General features: G+C 38.5%; 1 protein-coding gene across 22 annotated transcripts in view; it reads left to right on the forward strand.

Moving 5' to 3' along the window:
• Nucleotides 1-25,223, forward strand: part of LOC124309592 (thyrotroph embryonic factor) — a 223,562-nt gene that overhangs the window by 196,762 nt on the left and 1,577 nt on the right. For 17 of the 22 annotated variants that reach the window (XM_046773361.1, XM_046773362.1, XM_046773363.1 and 14 more), the window contains 4 exons: nucleotides 17,330-17,472; nucleotides 21,777-22,008; nucleotides 22,651-22,799; nucleotides 23,715-23,852. In XM_046773361.1, coding sequence (XP_046629317.1) covers nucleotides 17,330-17,472; nucleotides 21,777-22,008; nucleotides 22,651-22,799; nucleotides 23,715-23,852 — 662 coding nt within the window. The remainder of the gene's footprint in view (nucleotides 1-17,329; nucleotides 17,473-21,776; nucleotides 22,009-22,650; nucleotides 22,800-23,714; nucleotides 23,853-25,223) is intronic. The other 5 variants (XM_046773350.1, XM_046773349.1, XM_046773357.1 and 2 more) reach the window with 5 other exon arrangements.

A 25,223-nucleotide genomic window follows, 5' to 3' on the forward strand; every position in this document is an offset into this window, starting at 1 on the left:
CCGACGAAAGCGAAACCTCTTTCACTATCGTAGGACGACGCCGGGCGTCGTTAGCCATGCGGTTGTTATACCTATGCACAGGCCAGTGTTGCCGTTTCTAGTGCAATTCTACTTTTCTGGTAAATTTAGCCCGTTTTTAGTACGCTGGTACACTTCATGATTTTTTAGTACTTTTAGAGATATTGATTGTTTTGTACAGTTTTTGCGTTATAATTTAAGCTTCGGAAATTTCGTACGCTTTTGTGTGGGTTACGCATGCTTATGAGTCTGCCGAAAATGAACTTTCAGTGGCCTGCCTCACTGACAAACGCGAAAACAATGAAAACACCACCTGGCGGAATAAAAACATAACCTCACAGTAGTTGAATTTCATTCGGTACATTTTACTACCCATCCGGTACATTTTTTTTTTTTTTTATCTAGCTGCTACATTTTGAATTACCAGAGTGGCATCAGTGTCTGGGAGCTTCTGCTCATGATGTGGTGATTTCACCACTCACTCGTCGCATGTCTCGGTGATAATAATTTTGATGGTGATGTCGTGTGAGAAGACGGGAAAATACAAAATCATTTTTCATCGTAGTGTAGGAGATAATTATGGATGAGCGGTCACACTTATCGTTTCAGTTCAAGAAGTATTTATTTAAAACAATCGTGCATTTCTCAGGGCACGCAGCACGTGCATCCGTCGTTCAGGTTTTAACACATACGCATGAGACAGGAAACTTTTCACTCGAAAACGGCGCTGCGTGGCATAGCGTCCAGAGGACACCACTGCAGCCTAGGGATATTCCCTATCATTCTATAACTATACGCCTTATAGTAGATAATCGTTGTTATTAGGTCTTTTTTTTCATGTTTCGCGAAAAAAGATGACATGTTGGAAGAAATTGTAATCACTATAATCATCTACAATAAAATTGAAAATCAAGTACTGAAAAAAATTGAACCGAACACCATGAATTTATGTAAAAGAATACAAACTACTTCGGAAAATTATGGTAAACAGCATTTCACTACGAAAAAAAATCCGTTGCTTGTAATCATGAAATCAAAATTGCGTCAACGCTTGTAGAATTATAGGTACTCATTTATTACAAAAGTCGAAATTCAATAGAAATAGGTATGTTTTCGAGAACAAAGAGATTATATTTTACAGAATTTCGCAGAAAAATATCAATGTATAGAAAGCATTTTTCATAGAATCACGAGAAAGTACTACTATTCTTGAAGCATTGCTAAACGTCGCATCTTTCTCAGAAGGAAAAGGCAACTGATGACTAATACCTATCAGATAATGGATCTGCATTTGAAGAGTCTTCTTATCTTTCGAGAATAATCTCGGTAGATTTTGAGGTGTGTCGCATATATTTAAACTCACTCTGTCTCAATAGGTGAGTTTTATGAAAAACAAACAAGAAGTAGTTGTTCGTGCGAATCAAGAGTTCTACAATATACTACAAAAAATTACGTCCGTTTCAACGGTTGATGTACGAAAACGTGAAAGACAAGCCATTTTACAATTGTTTGTGAAAAACCGAAAAATTTCAAGATAAATTCTGTTCAAAAACTACGATCGTTTTCCAAATTCCCTTAAAAATCATAGAGATTTTTATAGAAAATTACACATTTTTTTGCACCAGATTAGTGTCTTTTGCAAATTACACAGCGTACAATCCATAGGTTTCGTCATTACTTTGTTTCCAATCAATGAAAGTGAAATCTATTAATCAAAGCTAGAAAACTTCAGTCAGTTAAAAATCAACCTATTCTCAAACAAGTTTTTCACCGTTCTTCGTAAAAAGAGCTCCAACTGGGGAGAATCCAAAACGATGAATACGTATGCGTGGACGGAGAAAAGAACATAACAGCATGCATCAATAATCACAATCATGTGAAAATAAAGGTAGAAAAAAAAGAAGAGGAAAGAGCAAATTGAAGATATTGCCTCACCTGGGCAAACATCATCGGTATAAATCAACTTCAACAATCGCGTCTTATTCATTTAATCCTGTATGTATAGCTGTACATATGAGATTTTGAACCGAGGAAGCAAAATATCACAGAGACGAACAGAAGATTCGAGCTTCGGTACTGCAACTCGAGGTTATCGTTCAAGATTCCTAGTTGAAAAAACGATCTAATTTGAATCGACAAGATCTCTGAGTCTTCTAAAAAGATACCTCTGTCAAATAGCGACCGACGAAGAAATTCTACTCTATGATATATCCGCAGAAAGTTGGACTCACACTGACCTTCCGGACTCTTTTTTCTTTATTTTGAAGTTACTGAATCGAAATGACGGCAGATTTTTTTCTCAATGACACCGGAGCGGGCTGATTTCATAAAAATATGCGTGCTTATGTTGAGTACTTCTTGCTTCTCGTTGTTCATGGAAACAGCACGCTGTCCAGTCGATATGTGTGTCCTGCATGTCGGAAACGAACATGTAACACAATCCGCCTGGATCGTGCTGCGGGCTCCACAGTCTGGACATCAGACTCCCGACGTTCCTCCGGAGGACGCCTCGTGGCTGACCGCACAAAGGTCAACCTGCACTCGGTTCCGCGCTACTAATCCTACAGTGCAGTGGAACAAACAGGGTGTAAGCAAATCGGAAAGAGCTTGTTGCCTCGCGATTGACTTGCCCGCGAATACGAAGGTGAATAACTAAGCTGACATGAGAAGTTGGGATCTGTTATGACAAGGAGAAAAATTTTAATCTCACACTCAGGGTTCTTTCAAACAAGGGAAGAAATGGAAATTGGGATGTATCATTGACGTTTATTCAAATGATGCCGATAACAAGGCTTTCGACATGGACGCACGGTCGTTGAGATTATTTAAAAAATAATTCTTTTTTTTTCGCATGAATATTTTGAAACAATAATTCTTGGTCTGGATAAGTATACGTAAATGAGTTGAGAAATATCGGAAACAAAAGTTTTTAACAACTCAAGAGATCAGAAATGACCTCATTCGTTAATTATAATAAAAATGGAGCTGGGAATTCAGGAAATAGGTTGGAGTTTGAACCTTTGAGCTGTACGAACACTTTACGATGATCATTGATGTTATTAGAGTGAAACCGGATTGGTAGTCTTGAGATGTTGATGTAGTAGCGTTCAGATAATTCCGAATGGACATATAGTTATCCAATTATCCATAGTTTGATACAAGGACGCAAGAATTCTCATTTTGAACCACCAACTCGTTAGAAACAGACGATTTTGTGTCGTGATTATGAAGAGTGTAAATACCAAAAGCTAACCTCTTTTGAAGGACATAACTCGGCTAGGCATGACTACTGACGAACACCGTGTTAAAAATTAGTATCTACGTGTTGCCGCGTCAGTGTGACCTCAAATTCGGAACCCATACTCTGAGTTATAACCTTTCTTTGTTTTGCCTGATTACACTCACCAGTTTTTACTCCACCATCGTGCTGTGTACTGTGTTAACTCAAGTCGTCTTTAGAAAGCGTTAGACAACTAATTTGGGCTGCAGGTTTTATCCCCTTCTTTTGACGGTCAGGCGGTAAATCGTTTTCGCGTCTCGGTGCAACTTGCCGAAGGAAAAAACGCTACAGAAATAGAATGTTATCGATTATTTATCCAGTAAAACATGATGAAATATACATTTGAGCATCCGTACTCTGAGATATATCTACATTTTTTCTTGAACTGCAAGTTATTCTCTGCTATATGTTCCTCAGTGTCTTCACCAGTGAAGGCTCTCTCCGACGCACGAATGAATTTTTTATTGAACTGTAATAGCAATGGTGAGGAAAATAGGAGATAGTTGCACCGAGAACAGGGTATAATCGAAATTCACGTATGGTAGATTAACGGATGGATTTACTGTCGAGGTACGAGAATTAGTCTTGTACTGTATAGAACATCGTACTCCAGTTACGTGTGGAAAGAAATGTGTTAGAGAAACGGAATAACCGTCATACTACACGGTAAATCCATGTGTTCCTATAATATATGGGTATTTTTGAGATACCGGTTTCTGTGTATATTGGAAGTTAACGCAACAAATACAACATGCATTCCCCAAGGCCGTTCTCCAGCTTGGCTGTTAAGGGCAAAGGAAAAGAAGATAATCAGATTGAAGCCGTGGCAATGCATTCACGTTACTCTAAAGATATGCTTGAAGTTTTACCTTGACCCGAAGACCCACAAGGGTGGCGTGCATCCTTCACCTCAACTCTTTACTACCCAGTTGAAAGCTTCTTACGGTTTCTAATCATTCCAACTTCTCGTTGGATCAGCAAAATATTGACACAAAGTGTCATTTCGGCGAAGAATACTGATGTAGTGCTTTTCTGTTGAGAGAGAACGAGAGGAGAAAGGAAACACTTAAACAAATAAAAATATTCGACTGTCAATGGTGAGAATTTCCATTTCTCTTGTTCTTTTTCGGCCGAAGAATAATTATGACGAACGAGACGATTGCGGTTGTGGAGAAGATCTTGAATTTCATCCGCACGAAAGCACGTGTGGAAAAATTTTCTGTTGAAAACCTGTTTAACGTATTGAAAGCAGTGACTCGTCGGAAGTGAATATAATTTATGGAAAAAACCGCTAATCACGACGGTGTCATGAAAAAGAGTACAAAATAAAACGGCGCATTTCGTGAATGTGAGAATATTGTGACGCGAGGCGAAGGCACGTGTATTGCATCTGTATAATTCATCGTCGCGGCAAGTTGGATCTCGATTACGTTTGCCAAGGCCATCAGTAACTGACACTCGATAGATTCCAGCTTTCCAACGCGTTCTCGGAGGCTCGGAATTGTTTCCTCGTACGTATAACTTTGAGGTAATACTTGCATGAACGCCGAGCTAGCAAGTTCTTGCGCGTCACGTTTCAAGCATCACATTTGTGGATGCATATGCCCGCAGTGATTTGGAGATGGCTAATTTTTTGGATAATTCTCTTGAACTTGTCCAAATAATTAGTAGTTTCAGAATCACTGCGAGAAGGTGTGCCTACCTACACTTGATCTGTACGAATGCTCAAAGAAGGAGGAGGGAGCTGCAGGGTAATCTTTCCAGTTGCTCTGGATACTAATATTTATACGAGCCAGTTTTATTTCTTTTGCTAAATGATCAACGTGAGCCATTCGAATATCAGCACGCGATGTTTGCTCGAATCGTTGTAAACGGCTTTTCATCGTCGTGATAAAAACGAAAATTGGTAACACATTCGTTTGGAAATATAATTCTTGTAATTTCCTCGTATATACACTACCGGCGGAAAGTTTCCGGACAAGAGTTTGAAAAAGTGTCGGAATGGTTTTTTATGCCATTTCGCCGGTAGTTGGCCTAGGCCAATTTGACTAACAGCATTTTAAAGAGGGAGGATTTACCTACATTTTGGCTTTTCAAAAAAAATTTTACGATTTTTTTTGACACTTAGCACACAGTTCTGAAAACGACTATTTATTGTTGTTTTTTTGTTCTTTTGTGAGTGGACCTCGTTTGCAGTAAAAATCTTTTTTATGCATTTCTCTGACTAAAATCATAAAGGGGGAAGCCTAAGCTTCAATTTCATTTTGTAGAACAAAAAAACGACAAGAAATGGTCGTTTTCAAAACTGTGTGCTAAGAGTCAAAAAAATCGTAAAAATTTGTTTGAAAATCCAAAATGTAGGTAAATCCCCCCTCTTTAAAATGCCGTTAGTCAAATTGGCCTAGGCTAACTACCGGCGAAATGGCATAAAAAACCGTTCCGGCACTTTTTTCAACTCTAGTCCGGAAACTTTCCGCCGGTAGTGTATTTTCACTCAATTTTCTTTCGGTGAAACGAAACTTTTCCACCAACGCGTGGTCTCGCTTTTTCGAATATTCCTCACCAACCGTTTTTCTTCTGCATACACCAACGATGAAAGGTATCTGGAATAGGTTATGGACCAGGAAAATGCGAGGTATTCGCCTCCCGGCGGATGTTTAAAATAACCGGCGGCCAAGGTCGCAGAAAACTATCTCCAAACAAATGTGATTGTTTATATGCTGAGTCGGTTACGAGGTGGCCCAGTAACGCGGTACAAGCCAAAGCTATATCTATACATGTATTCATCTGCAAACTTGTTATACCATCATCCCGATGGTTGATGATGAAGGAAGTCCACGAAAATGTGTCCTTTTATTCTTTGGTCGCATGAACGATACGCAATTGAATTGTTTTACCAGTTTGAAGCTGTGAATATACAACGCTGATAGACTCAAACGTGCGCCGTGTACAGGAAGTAAGAGGGCAAGGTGTAGACACTCTGGAAAACAAAGTTAGGCTGGCCTTTGGCTGAGAGTTGGTAATACCAATTTTCGCCACTCACTGTGTCCATGTTGTTTGGTCGGTCCAATGTTATGATTATTGAATTCAAGTGACAACTTGCGGCTGGAAAAATGGCTGCAATACTAAATTTGTACGCACATACATATTTTCAAGCGACGAACAACACGTAGGTACGCCGCGAGTGGCGAAAATCGGTACTACGAATATTCAGCCAAAACTAACGACAGCATGAATTGCGATATATGGCCAATTAATAGAACGTCGTATTTAGTTAGGTTTGAATCACGTTTCTATGATATAGACGTAAAGTAGATACGTTTCAAGAAGGTTGGTGTTGTTTCGAATTCCTATTCTCAAGTTCCTCTGCACGCATATCGACTCGATCAGCGACAGAAACCATCGTGTTTGGCGATAAAATTGGTTAAACGAGGAGAAAAAAGAACGAGGACAATGCAGCAGTCCCGACGAGAAAGTCAACCTTCGGTTTTACGGGTGCGGATATAACATTTGGTGAAGAAAAAGAAGAATCGCTGCTCGTGCCCCGATTCAAGGATACCTAACCCAACCGGAAAATCCTTGGCCGAATACCTGAAACGCAGGACCCGAACGACTTGGACAAAATTCATATAGTGCCAATCCCAGATTCCTTGTTTGTCTCCTTTATTTTAGCATATGAACATTAATTTTGTCATCTTGTTTTGCAAGAAAACGTTTAACCCCGGGAAGTAGTCTTAAGGATCTAGAAGACTATACTCGCCGACTTTTTCGTCTTCAGAAAATCGATTTCTCGTATGATTAAACAAATTATCAACCCCTTGCGGGTCGGTTTTTCACTGAACACAGATATACTTTCACCTTCTTGCAAATATAATCGATTCCTTCCACCTTTGATCAAATGTTCGACGACTCATCAACCGTCATCAGTCATTCATTTCCTTGGAGACGTGGTCAGCACCGGGAATGAAGACGTTGGAAAGTGCTGGCGAAATGAGTTCCTTGTTAGTCGCCCATCGGGTGAACTAGGTTTTTATAAATATTACGAACTGAGGAAAGAGTGGAGTTACTACGGTGGCTAAGCAGCTGAACGACGTACGTTATAATTTGGCCCAAGGCTGGCTCTGCGACCCTATGCATGGGATTAACCTGGCGTTGGTCAAGTCTCGTAGGGACGTTGAGTATCAAGAAGGGGACCAGGGAGCAATGGGGAGACTGTAAAGAAGGGGGGGGGGGGGGGGCTGAAGCTATCCACTCATTCACAAACCCGGACTATGTTGTTTGATTTTCTGACTTCCAGTAAAATGACTCTGAAACCAATTGCAGGATAAATTTTATGATTTTTAATGTGTTGAACGGGGTTCACAACTGCATCTGAGAACGGCAGCAGTTAGTGGAAACCTGTATTCATTAACATCATGAGGATGAGTAAGATCTTTAGCGTGATACCAATTCAATCCCCATAACAATTATTATATCTTGCCCCTGAATAGTGTCGTTAAAAAATTCTAAATGCCTACCAAATATCCTACGAGCAATTTCACAAGGTGATAGTGTAGATGTTTACTTATTACGCTATTCTTTAAACTTTTATTGTCTTTCGAAGACGACGGCCAATATCTCAAAAGTTCCTACTTGTACTTGAATCATACTCTGATAGAACACCATCACGATTTTTACCACGAAACAAAGCTTTTGCCACCAAAATCGGCACGAATGTTATCAACTTTACAAATTCCTTGTATCATAAATCTGTCTTACACTTTTAGGGTTGTCAATGGTACGATTGGGTCATTGACCTTTCTGTACCGCGGAGATGTAGTGAGTTGCGATCACTGATCTCTTGTGGTTATCGTCCCGTGATTAGCACAATAATATTCCGATTTATTCAGTGAAACAAAGCGATCCAAATTCGAAAATGATCGCACGCCCATTTCGAGTCACTGATTGATGTACGAAGGTTCTTATACACTCCATTTTTTGTTGTACAATCCATTGGAATAGTACCGACTAGAGAGAAACTGAGTTAAGTAATGGTGTGAGGCTTTTTAACATCAGCTTTCTTCTAACTCTCAGTTATGGGCAGGCATTGGCAAGTGCCGTTTTCACGACTCGAGATACCGATTTTTGAACACGAAACAGTATTGTGCATCTCATTGTTGTCGGTTTGTAACGCGGGAACGCTCAAGGCTGCGACAACAATGCGACGTCCGATCACCACATACATGTACAAGGTGTTACATTCCGACCAATTCACTCTAATGGATATGCAGAAAAGTGATCAAAATAAAAGTTGACTGGCTTTAACAAAGAAGTTTATTTAGAGGGACAGTTTGATTCGGATGAATTCCAGTTATTCCAATCAACTTGTTTTCTATGAGAGGTCCCCTAATAATGAACATTAATTACAATTTTGAAAATTCGAAATGCTGGTTCCGATGTAATGGATATAGACTCCGAATATAACATCAATTTAGAGAAAGTCCATTTTCGATGATTTGCGACTATTGAAGTCGCTAATTTACAATTTAATCTGAAACGTGTGAAATTTCAGATGGAGCATGAAATATCAACGTCATGTAACCCCGATGACAACTACTTTCGTACGGTTTTTGAATTTGCTGGTAGTGAATCTAGCTCCGAAAATCTAAAACTCAAATGAGTAGGTTAAAAATGATGGACCAAAAACAGTAACTGGGCATTTTAAACGTAATTACCATTCTTTTCAAATTAGTATTCCAGCTATAATTGAATTACAAAATCTCCACGTGTATAAAGTAAGGAATAAGTAAGAAACCTGGGAGGATATGCCTATTATAATTCTGATAAGAATTATCACAAGAGGTTGATCAAACAGGATACTCATATTATGTGTATCGACTTTCATGCAAATACGTACATAAATATTGGACGTAAGCATGTGAAGTTATATCGTGTGAACTGTTTCGTTACCGCTGCATAGGTAGCATCGAAAAAATTATCACTGTACAAAACAATAAAAAAAAAAATAATATAGCTGAAGAAAGTTAAACTCGTAGGCAAACCTGAATTCTTATCGTTGAAAAAGCAGGATGAAGTAGAAAGATGATGAATCGCTAATATGATGCATATCAATAACGAATACATCGACTGGCTCTAAAGTTCAAGATCCGCTTTAACAGGACGATCATTACGTAAGATACAAAGCGATATCTCTTCCGTGTATCGTGATAAACTCGAAGATGAAATAGGTTGTCGTAACCATCAAGATCCACTTTATTAAATTCAGTTGCGCCTTCTGTCAATTATGTATTAAAAGAGTCTCTCTGTTTCACTTTTTCAAAAGTAGAAACAAAAGTTGAAAATAAAATGAGAAATAAGAAATAGCAGCATCGGGAAGAATATACTGGCCGTGAATCAATGCACAACGGAACTATCAGAGATATAATGGAGAGACGATCAGCTCACCAATGGAATTCTCCGCTAATTTATTTCTCATTGCCAATTTACAGAAATTATCACAAAGTGTGTGATTAGAATTTCAAAATCATTACACTATTCAAACTGTAATACATGAAATGAGGTGCACCCAGTTTTCGAACTTTTGTTACGGCTACTTTACAGCGAGAGAGAAACTAAACAAACTCAAAACTTCACCATACTGCGTAGAAATGAAAGCATTACGTTATGGTATTAGTTGTGAGCATTAGAAGCTTGAAGTTTATCCCTTATGGACCACGTTGTGTTTTAAAAAGAGCGTTGAACCCGTTTCTGACGTATCTCTCATTCTTTTGGCATTTCAATTTGATATTTCATTCTTAAAACATTTGAAAAATAGATTCCAAATGCTTTTGAATGTTTACATGGAACATCGAATAACTATTTCTATCCCTGTTGCGGACGGAAGTTATTTGAAAACATGACAGCGATTCTCATACTCTGCAGTCTCTTCTGCCAATTGATTGGAATAAATCTTTACACGGAGACCTTTTATTCATCTTACACAAGCTTTATCCTTGCAGCAGATGTACTATTCGGGTTCGGTATTGTGAATTTACTGTACGTGTGGTAAGTAATTTCAAAACCAGAATTGTGAAATAACCGTACTATTTAGTAAAATTAAGAAAAATTCATGTGATAAATATCATAGATACACTTGGATACCGTTATTCGATTTTGAATCTGCCAATTCAATACAGAAATTTTCAATTGCAGGGTGCTAAATTTATTCTACGAAATGAGTAACTTTATGGTCAATGTATACTAAAACTGTGAACTGAAAAAAGTAGATGAAAAATGGATTAATAATTGATTTCAACGACTTTTTCTGAGCACAAACATCATTTTAACAATTTTTCAGTAACTGCATCGATGAAGCCGCATTTTAGAGACATTTTTAGAATTCCTAATCAAAATACAATTATGAGTGAATTTACAAACGTATTTACTATCCAAACTCAGTCAATTTTCAGAACATGTGAGTAAATTTACGGTGTAATTTTCATGAATCGAAAATTTGGTTGCTAATTCCACAATTTATCTTAATTCTTTGGGTTTTGCTTAAGCCTGATACTCAAGTTGAGAAAATTCACAAGGAGATTCCGAAATTTTCAATAACTGTTAAGAAACTTTTTAAATACAGTACGTTTAACATATTATTAAGTAAAATTAAAATTCTTCCGGGCGATTTTAGAATTTAAAGTCCACACAAGGGATTTCCGAATCTAGTTATGGGATATTCGAAATGGCAGAGAAAAATCAATACGGGTACATTGAATCCTTTCGCCACAATAGATTTTTAATTTCAACGGATTCTAATCGAACTTCTTTGTACACGTGTCACATGAACTCAGCAACATGTTTAGGAAATTTCAACTGCCGTACAGTAAATGTATAGTCAACTTACAAATATAAGAAATTTAGCGTCTCTCTTATCAAGCCAAGCAAAATTAAGAAATTGATTGCAATGTAATGAAAATGCTTAGTAACTCTCTTTCAAACACTAAATTTTACATTTAGCAGATTTTTGTACAGTAAATTAGTGGCAAATTTATGAACATTGTTAACAGTGCAGCCTGGTGAATACTGTGACCTTACAGTGAACAGAGGGGGCTGGAGGGGTAGTATGTGCGTGTGTCAACAGGTGTCACGCAAGAGATTAGAAACCGTTTGGTCAAATAGGTTGGCAGCAGTTCGTGCCGTGCACTGGACCGCTTTAACTCGTGTGAAGTCTGTGCATGTGCCGACGCATGCGCACTCAACCTTCCCTGTTAACCATAACTTAAGATATACTTAGAACATCATAATCACATGCATCGCGGATAGTCTGTTGACCCAACCCAACCTGAAATAAATCTTAAGGATAGCTTTAATTTCATTTGGTCATTCAGGGTGTCTAGCTGTCAGGGAAATCTGGAAGCCAGGAATTGTCAGGTAATTTACACGCGACTGAAAAAACCGGGAAATGTCAGGGTATTCGAGAAGGTATACTGGAATTTTTGTATTTTTGACCTCACTACTGGAAGATTCTTTAAAATGTATAAAATTCTTCTCCGTGAGACGAGAAAAGAGTATATGAATGACGAAAAATATCGTTATTGGTGGGGTTTTAATGATTGGTAAATTGATTTTAAGTACTACGTCAAATTTATAAAAAAATATAAACAAGTACTAAAAACATTTGATATCCTCAGATTGATGTTTCTACCTTCATGTATCGAAAGAATGGTTAATACTAATCTTCCGTTAGTTTAAAATTGGAGTGTTTAACCCTTAAACGGTAACGTTGGGTCACTCGTGCCTCGGTAAAAGTAACTCTCATTGGTAGCTCGAGGAGGGGGGAAGGGAGCCCGGCCGAACTGTGCTGGAAAAAATTGTATTGTAGTAGGCTACTAGATCCCTAAGCGCCGACGCCGTAATCCTTTACCACCCGTCGTGAGGATCAGAGATATTTTCGAAAAGGCACGAGTGACCCGACGTTACCGTACATGAGTGCGAAAAGTGCAAACCGTCACAGGATAGAAAGACTTTTTTGTGCTGCAGCAAGTGTCGCAAGCCTGTCTGCGAAGACCACAGATACGATACATGCATTGATTGCGTCTAATTTTAGGCCAATCTCTTATATTTTTCTACTAAATTTTTTTTTAAACAATTCATGTCAAAATCACAAAATTGAAAATAAATGTTATTTTCATCAATAAATTGATTGAAAAATATGAAAATGTCTACTTTATTAAAAATTTCGTACATTACCCATTTTTTAAAATCGATTTTTCATGCTCAACACTTAAGCATTCCATTCATTCGTACGGCCATTCAAGTTTTTTTTTGTTGAAGTACAACTCTTAAGCTTTCATTTCCCGCTTGGATCATCAAAAAATATTAATTTTATCAAAAATTATGGCTATTTGAAAAAAAAGCATTCGACACATTTTAATTTGCTTATTTAATTATACAGAATTAAACAAAAAAAAAAAAAAAATCGGCAATATGGTGAATTATTTTTATTCTAGGATAGTTAATAAGTCACCATGAATTTTTTCAGATTTTTTAAAGCATTTTAAAGCACTTATTTAAGCATCGGACACGAGTGACCCGACGTTACCATTTAAGGGTAGTCAAAATGACGTTACTCTCGAAGGGTTAATGATATAATTGGCAGTTGAGTTTAAGCAAAATTGAATTCACAGAAAAATCGGACTACTTTAACTTAGGATGAAAACGTGTGATGTTTAATATTCAACTAATCTGCATGTCCAAAGTGAAGTATTGTTAGTGAAGTTAGGTTGAAACGAGTCCTGGAAAAATGTTTGTTATCGTCTGGAAAACCCGGGAGATATCAGGAAATTTGATAAGTCATTGACTCTATACACCCTGTCATTCAAAAAGGGGGTGCGTGATTTAAAAAAATAGTTACACAAGCGCCCCTGCAAGATGATTATTCGTTCCTGGAACTGAAATGTAAATTCGGCGTATTGCCCCGTCGTACAGAATATTTTTGTAAATTTTGTGCGAAGCGACGATAGCAGCGGCACGGCGGCGGCAGCAAAAGATCTCCGTGGTGTGTTGTGACGAGGCTAGTCACGACTGGCCTTGACAGTCGACCCTACCACCACACAATTCTTGTGGCGCACACGAACACGCGGCGGCTGTAACCTATCCGCCACTATCGCGTTGCTACAAACGACCGGCTTGCCATTACTACACAATTCTGCGACCGTTTATGAGTTCTCCATACGTAGGAACAACGCTAAAGCCGCCGACTGCCGGCTACCTCCAGGGGCGTAGCCAGCATTTTTTCCTGGGGGGGGGGGGCCTAGGAGGGACCGGCTTGACAAAAAAACTAGCTTTGTCCACAATCATGCTCTTTTCAAATGAAATTTATATAATAATCAATAATCACGTAATACACAAAATATGAAACTTGCTTTGCTTTAATCACACGTTAGTGTTGACATTAATATTAAACTTTGGCAATACCTTAAAAAATAATCAATTAATTTTTCATTGTTATTTAATCTAGTGACCAGTCTTTAAAGTTTACGTTTAGTAGGTACACAATTAAATAAGTCTTAGTTTTATATTTTTTTCTGAAAATTGGCTCAACACTTTTTCAGTTTTAATTTTTGCCCGGTAATAAAAATATTTTACCGAGAAAGTTGCATTAAGGTACATCTGAGTTCCTCTTTTCCATGAACTATTTAATGCGATACATACACGTATATATATCGCAATATATATCGCATTAAATAATTCATGGAAAAGAGGAACTCAGATGTACCATAATGCACCTTGTTCGGTAAAACATTTTTATTACCCCTTTTAAATAGCCTTTTTGATGCCATCAAAAATATGATATATCTTGTAATAAATAGGTCATGGGAAAACGAAATTTTTTTGTGCAAAAATTTTTTTGTCCGACTTCAACTTCCATGATATATGGGTTAAGAAAAACCATTTCCGAAATGAGTAAATTAAAAAATCTGAAAAAGTTCTCAGAGAGTACCGTTAAGTAGTACTACTGTATAACCAATTATATTACGCGTCTCGTTCTCGATGATTTCACTTGTAGTAACGTCAGTTGCGGCAAATTTCACAGTTTTCAGAGTTTTTTTTTTTTTGCGTGTGTGTGAGGCCACCCCTGACTACGCCTCTGGTGAATTAAAATATGTTGAATGCTTATTTCTTGTAATGAACTTACGAATAAGTAATATTAACATTCTGGGGGGGGGGGGGGGGGCGCCCACCACTGCCCCCTCCTAGCTACGCCAATGGCTACCTACCACCACTTGTTGTTAGTTAGCTGTCTTCTTCCTTGGACCCTCGTCCAAAACTCACTGCGCTATTCGCAGCTCACATTAAAGACTTGCACTACGACGAATTGCTCGACTTTTTTTTATGCTTAATACGGGGAGCGCCGGGCGTTCTTCATAGGACTGCAATTTCAATATGCAGAAACATATATATTGAATACAGGACCGTGACTAGGCAATGCCCCCCCCCCCCCCCGCCCCGGGGCGCCCAATACAGTGGGTGTAAAATGAAGTTGTAATACTTAATTCGGATTCGTAATCATGATTTCTTACTCTTTTGTTTTCGTACTGTATTGTCAGATGTATTCTTCAGAAAAATATGTTTCATTATTTATCCAGGTGGGATAATTTGCATCCTTGCCCCGGGGCCCTTAAAAGCCTAGTTACGACCCTGATTGATTACCGTTTCAACAACATAATCAACCCTTCTACATAGCAGTCAATTTTTTCACTGTTTTCCACCAACGTTTCAATAGGTAAACGACATGACTATAATGGATAAAATAAATCAAATACACTAATCTGTATCGATGTTATTAGCATCATTTGATATGCATGTGTTTCGAGAAGCTGAGGCGATGAAACATAGGTTTATTTGCACAATTTGAATAACTTGACGTCACGAATTGACGAACAAGTAAGAGTTTTGCGTACAATATTTGATGACAAGTTTTTTTTTCATTCTACGAGCAGTCACTTTCACATGAGGCTGAAGTGAAAAAGTTGAGGAAATAATAATAACTGCCTGGCGACAAAAACGATGAATGTATCGAGTTTCTTGGTTCAAAATTGCAAAGTATGATTGAATCAATTTCAAGTTTGCAATTATTGGCGATATTATTGCACAATTGAGAATGTAACGCCGCTATTGTTGAATAAAAAAAAGGTGTCGATAGAAAAAATTAATAAACATAGATTAAACGCTGAAATTGAAATTGGTAAATTTAGTCACAACATTCCTTGGCAGCGGTAATAAATGTATCGCAGCTCTAACTGATGGTATGCATTATAACCGAGTTGATCTTATTTAATAACGAATCAACACTGATTTTAAAAGTCGGAAGAATCCGCAAATAAATCATCAAAAACAGAATGTGACAGTTCCATAAGTATAATTACAAATAAATTTAAATGCGTTATTGGAAAATCGGAATTATGTTACTTAAGATTCATTTCAATCGATCTATGTAAAAAATGTGATTTACTAATATGGAACAAACTATACCTATACTGTGACACGGCAATTTGTGGTCTAGGTGTGCGAGAACTAATCAAACTTAGGGTATCGCTAAGTCTGTACTGCCGGTAACCCATCGCAAATTTTGAGTAAACGCGGTTCGGTGGATTACCGGGAGGCTCTTGGTTTACTATTGCGATTTCATAGAATACATGCTATTTCTTTATTGCTACGTCTAATGAAAATGTATTTGAGTGTTTTTGTCCAGAATAGCGTAGAGAATGGGTTTGTTAAGCCCTCTTTCGCATTAAGGATACATGGACTTCGATATTTGGGGATGTATACGACAACGTCCAAATTGATTAGGGCGCCCTCTTAAATCTGGCGGAATTTACTCTACAGTCGCGGGTTCATCGCATTTATGTTCTTATGTTTAACAGTATATTTTCATCAAAGTAATATGGATTCAAAACTGCCTTACCGCGTCAATACAACCAAAAATGTATTTTTAGCACTTTAACCTCAAAATTGCAATCTCTTCACGATTTCTTGACTTTCTTGATAAAAATTTCGGCTCGAAACTCGTACGGATACTATTCCTACGAAATGTACTATTTATGTAATACCACAATGGTTTATGCGTCATTGTCTGCGTTCTGTACGCAAAGTAATCGTTTCTGCGACAGTATAAATATAGACTATCGGAGTAAAGAAAAGAGTACTCTTATGTCCTAGTATTAAAAACTGCGCTTTTTTGCACTTCGTTTAATAAAAACCAACTCCAGAACCACACTTTCGTTACGTACAGAATCGCGAGCCTCAGTCTCCTTAGGCAGTTTTTTTACCATGCGTATTTACAATGAAAGTTCGATTTTCGAAGTCGGTGAAGCGTGCATTAAGTGTTCTTTTATATTGAGATTTTGCAAATATTGGGTGATTCCATTGATAATTACAGTGCTCAACAGTAAGAATTCTTTGGATCTATAATACCAAATATATAATTGAACTGAAGTATTTTAAATAATCCGTCTTCTATATTTATTTATAACTACTGTCAATCGCACTTATTTCACTAACATCAAACGAATGAATTGAAAAATTTTCAATTTGCGTCAGTGAACATCGAAATGGGATGTAAATAATAATTCCGTACGCGATAAAACAACAATTGAGTTATAAGAGGTTAATTATTTATAAAATATAATTGTTCTCGCAATTTACTTTGTTGAAAACAAAAAAATAAAAATAAAAAATCAGGAAACTTGTGTCAAAGTTATAAAACTTTTAGAACATCGTCTTTATTATTATGGGGGAAAACTGCGATCCTATGTATTTTGAATTGGATTTGGGCGAAAAAACATTACTCACAATTTACCATCGACTTTTCGTTCTTATTAAAGCTCATAACTGGAAGTTTTTTTTTTTTTGACCAAACCTTGGCATGATCTTCAGAAAAAAGTCTTTTTCAGATTGAATTTGAGATGCTAGTAACTGGACTAAAAAAAATGTCACGTGTTTTTGTAGCCCATGACATAACTAACCAATGTTGAAATGATGTTGTTGCAGGAAAACAAGGGAAAGATATACCGGAGGAGAAAAAAGATGACGGAGAATTGTGGGGTAATGTGGAGGCGCAGGCCGCCTTCCTAGGACCAAACCTTTGGGACAAAACGCTACCCTACGATGCCGACCTGAAGGTATTAAATCATGTATGTATACAGCCGTGATACGGTAAGAGCCTAGGTCAAACTCAATCCGCAAGAAACCAAAGTGCCGTTTCCCTAGTTGTGCTTGTATCCAGTCGTGCATGCATGTGTGTGTGTGTGCGCGTGGTCAACGAAATACGTGTTCACATCCTCTGCCCGCGCATACGGACCCTGAGAATTCAACTCACCGGGTGATTACAATCTCATCGCACTGATCGGAATCCTCCTATCAAATATATAACCATAATTGATAAACCAATTTAAATACCGATAATGGAAATAACGATCTATTCGTAGCTGAACCGCTTCAGTAATCTTTCATTGCGTGAGCGAGTATAAAGCCGTTTTTCACTATTTATGTTGCGCGAATAAATTATAGAGTCTGAAACTGTATTACCGATATTAATCAGCGTACAAGTAGAACATACCCGGATACTTTCCGTCACTTAACACACTACAAATCATTGTTCAGCTAACAAGCGAGACATTTTGTATTCAACATGCCACAACGATTTATGCTTCTAATGGGTCGATTAGTCTATTTGCAAGAATCGTGATCGTGTCTATTTACCTGATCGCAAATGTTGATCGAGCGCAATTCAAATCATCGCATTACGATTCTTATCGTTTATTTATTACCTTAAACTGCTTCAATACACACGGAATATTTCAAAGCATTATATTTTGGCTGCGTTAGGCAAGTTACACCACCGAGCGTAATCTGTGTTACCGACCGTTGCTGAAACGTCGATAAAACAAAAATCCACTTTCCGGATCTAACAAGGTACCGCAAATTTGCTCGAGAGTACCCGTCCACACATTCAAAACTGCAAATGCATGTGTGTATATGTTGTATTATTGTAACACCCGTCACCGCAAGAACAACAATTGCTCCTTTTTCCCGTCTGTTGTGGCGTTTTGTTCCCGTTTCTACGTTTGTTTTTAGCTTATTTTCATTTTAAAGTTTTATTTTCCGTAGACCCGTGTCCATCTTGCGCACTTTTGTATAACACAGGATATCAAACTTTACGGTTTAACTCTGTATTTTTTTTTCAACGTGGTTGTTTTGTTTCACGTGTAGAATTTTTGCCTTTCGACTTGTTGACGTATCAGCGTAAACGAAGCGTGGTTTTAGGACAGAATGTGAAGTGACGCGAATGCATTCCCAAGTTTGCGTTGAGTCTATCGAAGATATCGCTTATATACCAGGTGTTTCTAGAGATTTGTATACTGAAGTTTTCCGTTTTTCTGTTCGCTAATTTTGAATGCGATGGTTTAGGCGAAAGATTCATCCACCAAGTTCCTCACTTTCCAGGTTACCGTGTACTCGTTTCTGAAAAAAGTGTTTGTATTTGAAATGAAAAAAGAAAAAACATTCGAGATTTGAATCAATTAGAAAAACGAATGTCAAAAAAGTTGGTTGCAATTATCGATTCTCTGCTGACTAAACATCAATTTCAATATACTTTGGAAATAATTACATGCAATTCGCGAGATGTACGAAACAACGTCGAAAGCAAATTGCACTCCCGATTTCTTTATGTACGTATTTCAATTCACATGCGATCACATTCTTTATCGGTGTATTCGGCCAACGAGAGTTCAAGGTCTCCGCTTCCAAGGATCACTCTAATCTTATGTACACGGACAGTTTGAACATAGTGTGTATAGAAAGTCAGAGCCTCGAAGATACGTGTTCGTATTCGTGGAACTAGTCCGCGAGGATCATTCATTTTTCGACTAATTCACGCGCAACACTTGGGTGATCAAAGTTTTGTCTCGGCATCTTGATTGTCGAAAAATATTGAAAAAAAGAGTTAAAAATGGTGTTAAAAATAAAAGGAAAGGAAGAAATACAAGAAAAAATGTAACTAAAAGCGGATGAAATAATCATGAGACTACACAAGTCCATAGGAACAAATTCACCACTTTTCTACGCTGTTTAATTCATTTTTCAATACTTGGTTTGATCTTGACCTCAACGTTACTCGGACAAATCTGCCGTTGAATAGTGTGAGTGCATGTAACGTTATCGGTACCAAAAGCACCCGAATGACGAGTGACGAGATGTGCAGTGTTTGGTCCATCGAATGTTTCTCGTTGACGCAATTCTTGACCAAACTGACTTCTACACACTTCTTCACCGAGAACTTCACTTGACCATGTTAACAAGTATTGTTAGAAATCCATCAGCCAAGGTTGTTCGTGCAGTCGTAATGCTACACATGTGCGTCATTAACAGTAGGCGGACAACTATATGTTCGACGTTTTGTGATTATACAGTTGGTACTTTACACGATTGCATACTGCGATGCAAAACCGCGGGTTGTCTTTGATCGTAGGAGGGGAAGACGTAATTCTTTGGTTGATGGAAGTCACGATTACCATGCGATGATCCTCGTTAGTATTATTATTGTATAATTTACCAGTATCGGGGATGTTACTGACTGTGGTAAAATTCAATATTGAGAATTGAGCTTATTGTCAGCCTTCGTCAAATACAATTACTTGTGGTTTCAATTTTGTCGCCATTGAAAGAAAACTTCAAGCAAACGAGTGAACATTTTGCCGACCACTCCATTGACGAAATGAAAAATCCAGTGGTTGATGAATAAGTAGGTTATGCCGGGAATTTGTATATAAAGCTTTCTTAACAGCTTGTCAGCCTTGTATTTTAAATTAGAACCTTGTGGCCATAGGTATTAAAGTCACCTGAAGTCATTGAATATCACTGAAAGGCTTTCATTCTTCGGAGAAGACTGAAAATAGTTATCAATTGAAAGAATACTTAAGCATCTTCCCTTTCTACGACCGATAGTTCCTGAACTCTTCTCAAAGTCACTCATAATATTATTTTGAAGCCTTGTTTTGAACTCCCTCTTATACCGTGCTGCCATGCACACATTTGCTATTTTGTGGATTGTTAATAAAAGCTGAGTGAAATACTAAAATGTACAACATTCAGGTGTTGTAAACAGCAATCTTCCCATTACATTCACAATGTCTGCAGTTGCGAAAATGAAACTTGAATATCAAAATTCCTGGTTTTCGCGATTACGCCTTTTACAATTAGTTGAACACTACAGTTTAAACATGGCAATAAATTAGTGAATATACTTCAACGTTGGTTATCGGTATGAACTCGAGCCTGCGTGGTAAGTGTACTGCTCAAGATTAGAAGAGATCTAATATCACAAGAAAAATGCAATATCATCTATAACTTTTGAACCAGCTTTCGCGCATAAATTATACAAGAATACCTTATCCTTGCGTAAAGAATATTCTTATTCGTTTTTGCCGAGTGGCAACCAAAAATTACACTATTAGCTATAATTGTAAGTTTCACTTCCGTTTAGTAGTTTATCATATGATTTAGAAATATTTGTGTAATATTGATCAAGTTTTCACATCGATGAATTATTATTTTCACGGTATTCATGAAGCGGTACATTCCTTGAGTGGTTAGTCGGAATGGAAAATGTATTCTGATTCGACATGGAGAATAGTTGCCTGTTGAATAACTAAACACGTAAAAGAAATAACAAGCAAAATCCGAATATTTTTCTCACTTATTCACCATTTTAGATTTCGTAAATCAGACCTCAGATTCGTGATCAGTCATCGAACAAACCTTCAAGTACCAATTTTCATAAAAATCCGAATGTTTTAGTCTTTTCTTAGCTTATTGAATACGCCAAATTTAAATTTTGTGAATTTGACTTTCGATTCCTGATTCAGTGATCCAAAAAACCTTACGGTACCAACTTTCATTCAAATCTATTTATCCATTGTCGAGATATCATAATTTTTTTTCATTTACTGGAATTTTGTTGTTTAAATAGTTCAAAAGGCGCTGAACCGACCAAAGCCGAAATCCAACAAGTTCTAAGTTTGGAAAAGCCGCGTCGATTGTAAACAAAATCATTGAAATCTGGTAACTCGATCTCGAGATATCGTCGCTGATAATCTATAAATTTCATAACGTTGCATAACACCGATGAATTCAGACATTGTGAAGTATACGTAAAAAATTTTATAACCAAAGAAAACCTATACAAAAAATTATTGATAAAGTCAAAAATACTTTCTGCAAGAGTTTTCATTGTTGATAATGATATTATTAATAATCACGCATGCAGGGAATTATGTACAGCATGAAGGCAAATGAAGGCAACGCTACTAGGGCACGCTCTCCAGAGTTGAGCTGTCGAAGACCATCGAGTAAAAGATCTGCAGCGGCGCTGAAAAGCCGTATTACAGTCGCGTCATTTGGAGAGCTTGCAAACGAGATTAAAATTTATTTTCAGTACGTGGACCTAGACGAGTTCCTCTCGGAGAACGGCATTCCTGTTGACGGGGTTACCGGGGGTGGCCAGGGACCGATGCCAGGTAGTCAACTTCACAAAATGAATGCTGAAGCAGGCGGACATCAAGGACCGGCGGGTCTTCACCTCGAGGTGACAAAAAGCGAACGGTCACCCTCACCTAGCGAATGCTGTTCGCCGGACACGCTGAACCCTCCATCACCCGCAGACTCGAGTGAGTATGATAACTTGCCCGAAAATAACGCCATCGATCCGTCGTTACGCCCCCGCTGATCTCCGGAAACTAGAACCGATTGAGTAGGATGCAAAGCTGGTATCGAAGAGCCACTCTTCGAGGCGAAGACACTTACAAGGAAGGTATCCCAGGTCGATCTCTCCTATTTCATTTCTTCTGTAATATGTTGTAGTAGACTAAAAACTAAGCGACACGTGTTTTTTTTTTTTTTGATCTGTCATTAAACCGTTCAAGAGGGTGAAACCACCCTCCAAAGTGAGGCATGTCAAGGAGTGATGTGGCAGTTTTTTTTTTTTTTATAACTGAGAAAATGTTCTTGTGGATGAAACTGCCAAATCGTCACTTGACATGCCTCACTTTGGACGGTGTGTTTTATCCCCTTAAAGTGATTAATGGCAGATGAAACAAATACGCGTCGCTTAGTTTTTAGTGTATAACAGCTTATTACAAAAGAAATCAAATTGGAGAGATCGACCTGGGTTACCTTCCTTATTGGTGTTCGAGATCATACTTCTTATTCCTCCTTCTTGAGATCAACGGCTGCGAAGGCGACGGTTTATGGTTAATAAGTCTAACCTTGGGCCTTGTCGGTTTCCTCGATGGCGCTTTTGGTGATAACAGCGGTGGACTCGTCGTCAACAATACAATTTGGATTATCTCTTGTAGCCCTGTCCATGGCCTCATCCGGGCGAGACTTTGATCCTCGCACGCGTGCCTTTTCTGACGAGGAACTAAAGCCTCAGCCGATGGTTAAGAAGTCTCGGAAACAGGTGAGTCCACCATACAGTGATAATGTCTTGCCCTCAAGCAAGTTGAAGGCGGTTTAAAATATGCAACCATTATTTAGTAGCACAGGACAACTCTCAAACGCATATGAAAACATTTCGGACGTTCAGGGTTTTAGTGATTTCAAGTCATCAGGTAAAACCCATACTTTGTTTCGTGATAGTCCATTTATTCTTTCTAACGAAATCGAATTCGGAATGACTTCTCTACTAATTGCCAGAAGCTTTATAGCTATTGACATTTGAGGTGTGTACTGTATTACTAGTAGTTATAGGTTGTGTGTTTCAGTAGTACATGCTTTCAATTGTGACTTGCTTCGTCTACAATTATTCACAATTAGCATAGTGTCGTTTACAGGGGGAATATTTGGGCGAACAATGACAATCCAAAATCACATTGATAGTTAAAGGAGTACTGATAATGCGGTACATGAGATTTTGTTCGCGGTCTTTTATAGGATCTTCAATGTTCCGATTCAGCATCTACAAGTAACTTCTCGTATTGAAACAAACCTGAAGGACACTGCGATGAGACTTATTTACGCGGGAAAAATAATTGTTCTCCAAATTGCAGAATAATCGTGATACCATTAAACGTGACTTTGCGACGCTGCACAATGTACGTCCCGAGTATTTTTCCAGCGACCATGAGTGCTTGCGGATGTGGCAATCGCGTGCGACGAGAGACACCGGAGGCCATCGAGTCGGTCTTTATGCTGGTTTCTCTCGTTTCGTGATAGCTACTTCGAGTGAATGGGTCCCCTGCCTTCGCCCATCTCCTTCCGCACCCAATTCACATTCAATCACTTCATTTCCTACGAATCCCGAACAGCAGCGCTGAATTCTCAGTGGTTCACCCTCTGGTATGAATGCGTAACGCTGTTGTGTTTGATGTCTCAGTTCGTTCCGGATGATTTGAAGGATGACAAATACTGGGCGCGACGCAGGAAGAACAACATGGCTGCCAAGAGGTCCCGGGATGCGCGCCGCATGAAGCAGAACCAGATTGCCCTGAGAGCCGGCTTTCTTGAAAAGGAGGTAAGCCCAGATCATAGACTTGCTTAAATTGACTATCACACGGGGCTGCGTAAAAACAAAATTTGCTGGTGGTCTCTGAAAATTTACACAAAGCATCAACTTGTATGACAATTCTAGAAGCAACATGGCGGTAAAAGAATCGAAAATTATTCGGTTATTTTGTAAGTACAACCTATAAATTTACTTTGTGATCCTTCCATATCAAAATAGCAACGATACGAAACTTGTGGTTAAATTAGCTAATAAAAATGAAACTGGAAAATAAAAAAAATCACGACCAACTCAAACAGGTTACCGAAAGCCCCACGGCTCACTTCAAATTTTCAGACTCTATTTTGATCGGATCTCGATTAAATTATCTTATGTTTTCTATCGATTTATCAGTCGTGTGACGGATAAAAATAGAATCATCGCTTAATTTTTGCTAATAGTCGTTACAACTAATCCCGTTGAAACCGCAATCCTTGCTTTCAATAAATACGACGCTCTGCCATATTGATTAAAGTATGTCAATTAAAACGAACATTAGTGTCGCTGTAGGATATGTCCAGACAAATACGTAACTACTTTCTGATTGGGCCCGCCATTTTCAGCCAAATCCCATGCAAACAGCGTGTTTTGAAGTAAATGCCGCAGCATGTTGGATTGCCTACGTCCAAGGGGAACAAATATGGATAAAACAAACCTACCGGATCCATAATCACTTCAGTCAAGTCGAGTGGTATAATCACTTTAACGTGACAAACAACGAAACAACTGCTTGACCAAACCCACAAAACTTGGCAAAACGGGCGGTTCCAGCTTACTCACGAGGACTTTAAACGCGCTAGTTGCCGATAACTCGTACCGATACTTGTTTCCCTCAGTGGTAGGCAACCCAACACACTAAGGCGTTTACTTGGAAACACCTTGTACATGGTGGCGCGTCCTGTGTTTCCCACTTCAAATGAACCGCGCTACGATTCTAATCTGATAGAAAATGGCGTATCAGCAAATAAAGGGGGGCGGGGGGCAGACACTTATAGAACGACACTACTGAAAACCGTCAGACCGTCAGTGTATGTACACGTCCATTGGTGACAGGCTGTATTAGTGGCATATTGTGCGGTCTATGGATCCCGCGGCTGTATAGCAAAGCTATTTTTAGTGGTCCCGCCTCGCAAAGACGCGCTCTGCGCTCCCGGTTTCAGGGTCGCCGGTCGAAATGTATAACGATCAGTTGAGAAATTCGACAGAATAGCATCGCTGGCGAATACAGACGTGTACATATTATACTTAGACAATTCGGCCCGCGGTTTTGATCGACACGGCCGACTGATCGTGCAGCCGGCGATCCCCGCGGTGCAGGTTACGTCCGGTTATCCGATATTT

Source organism: Neodiprion virginianus, chromosome 7, assembly GCF_021901495.1.
Source record: "Neodiprion virginianus isolate iyNeoVirg1 chromosome 7, iyNeoVirg1.1, whole genome shotgun sequence".
Taxonomy (NCBI): Eukaryota; Metazoa; Arthropoda; class Insecta; order Hymenoptera; family Diprionidae; genus Neodiprion; species Neodiprion virginianus.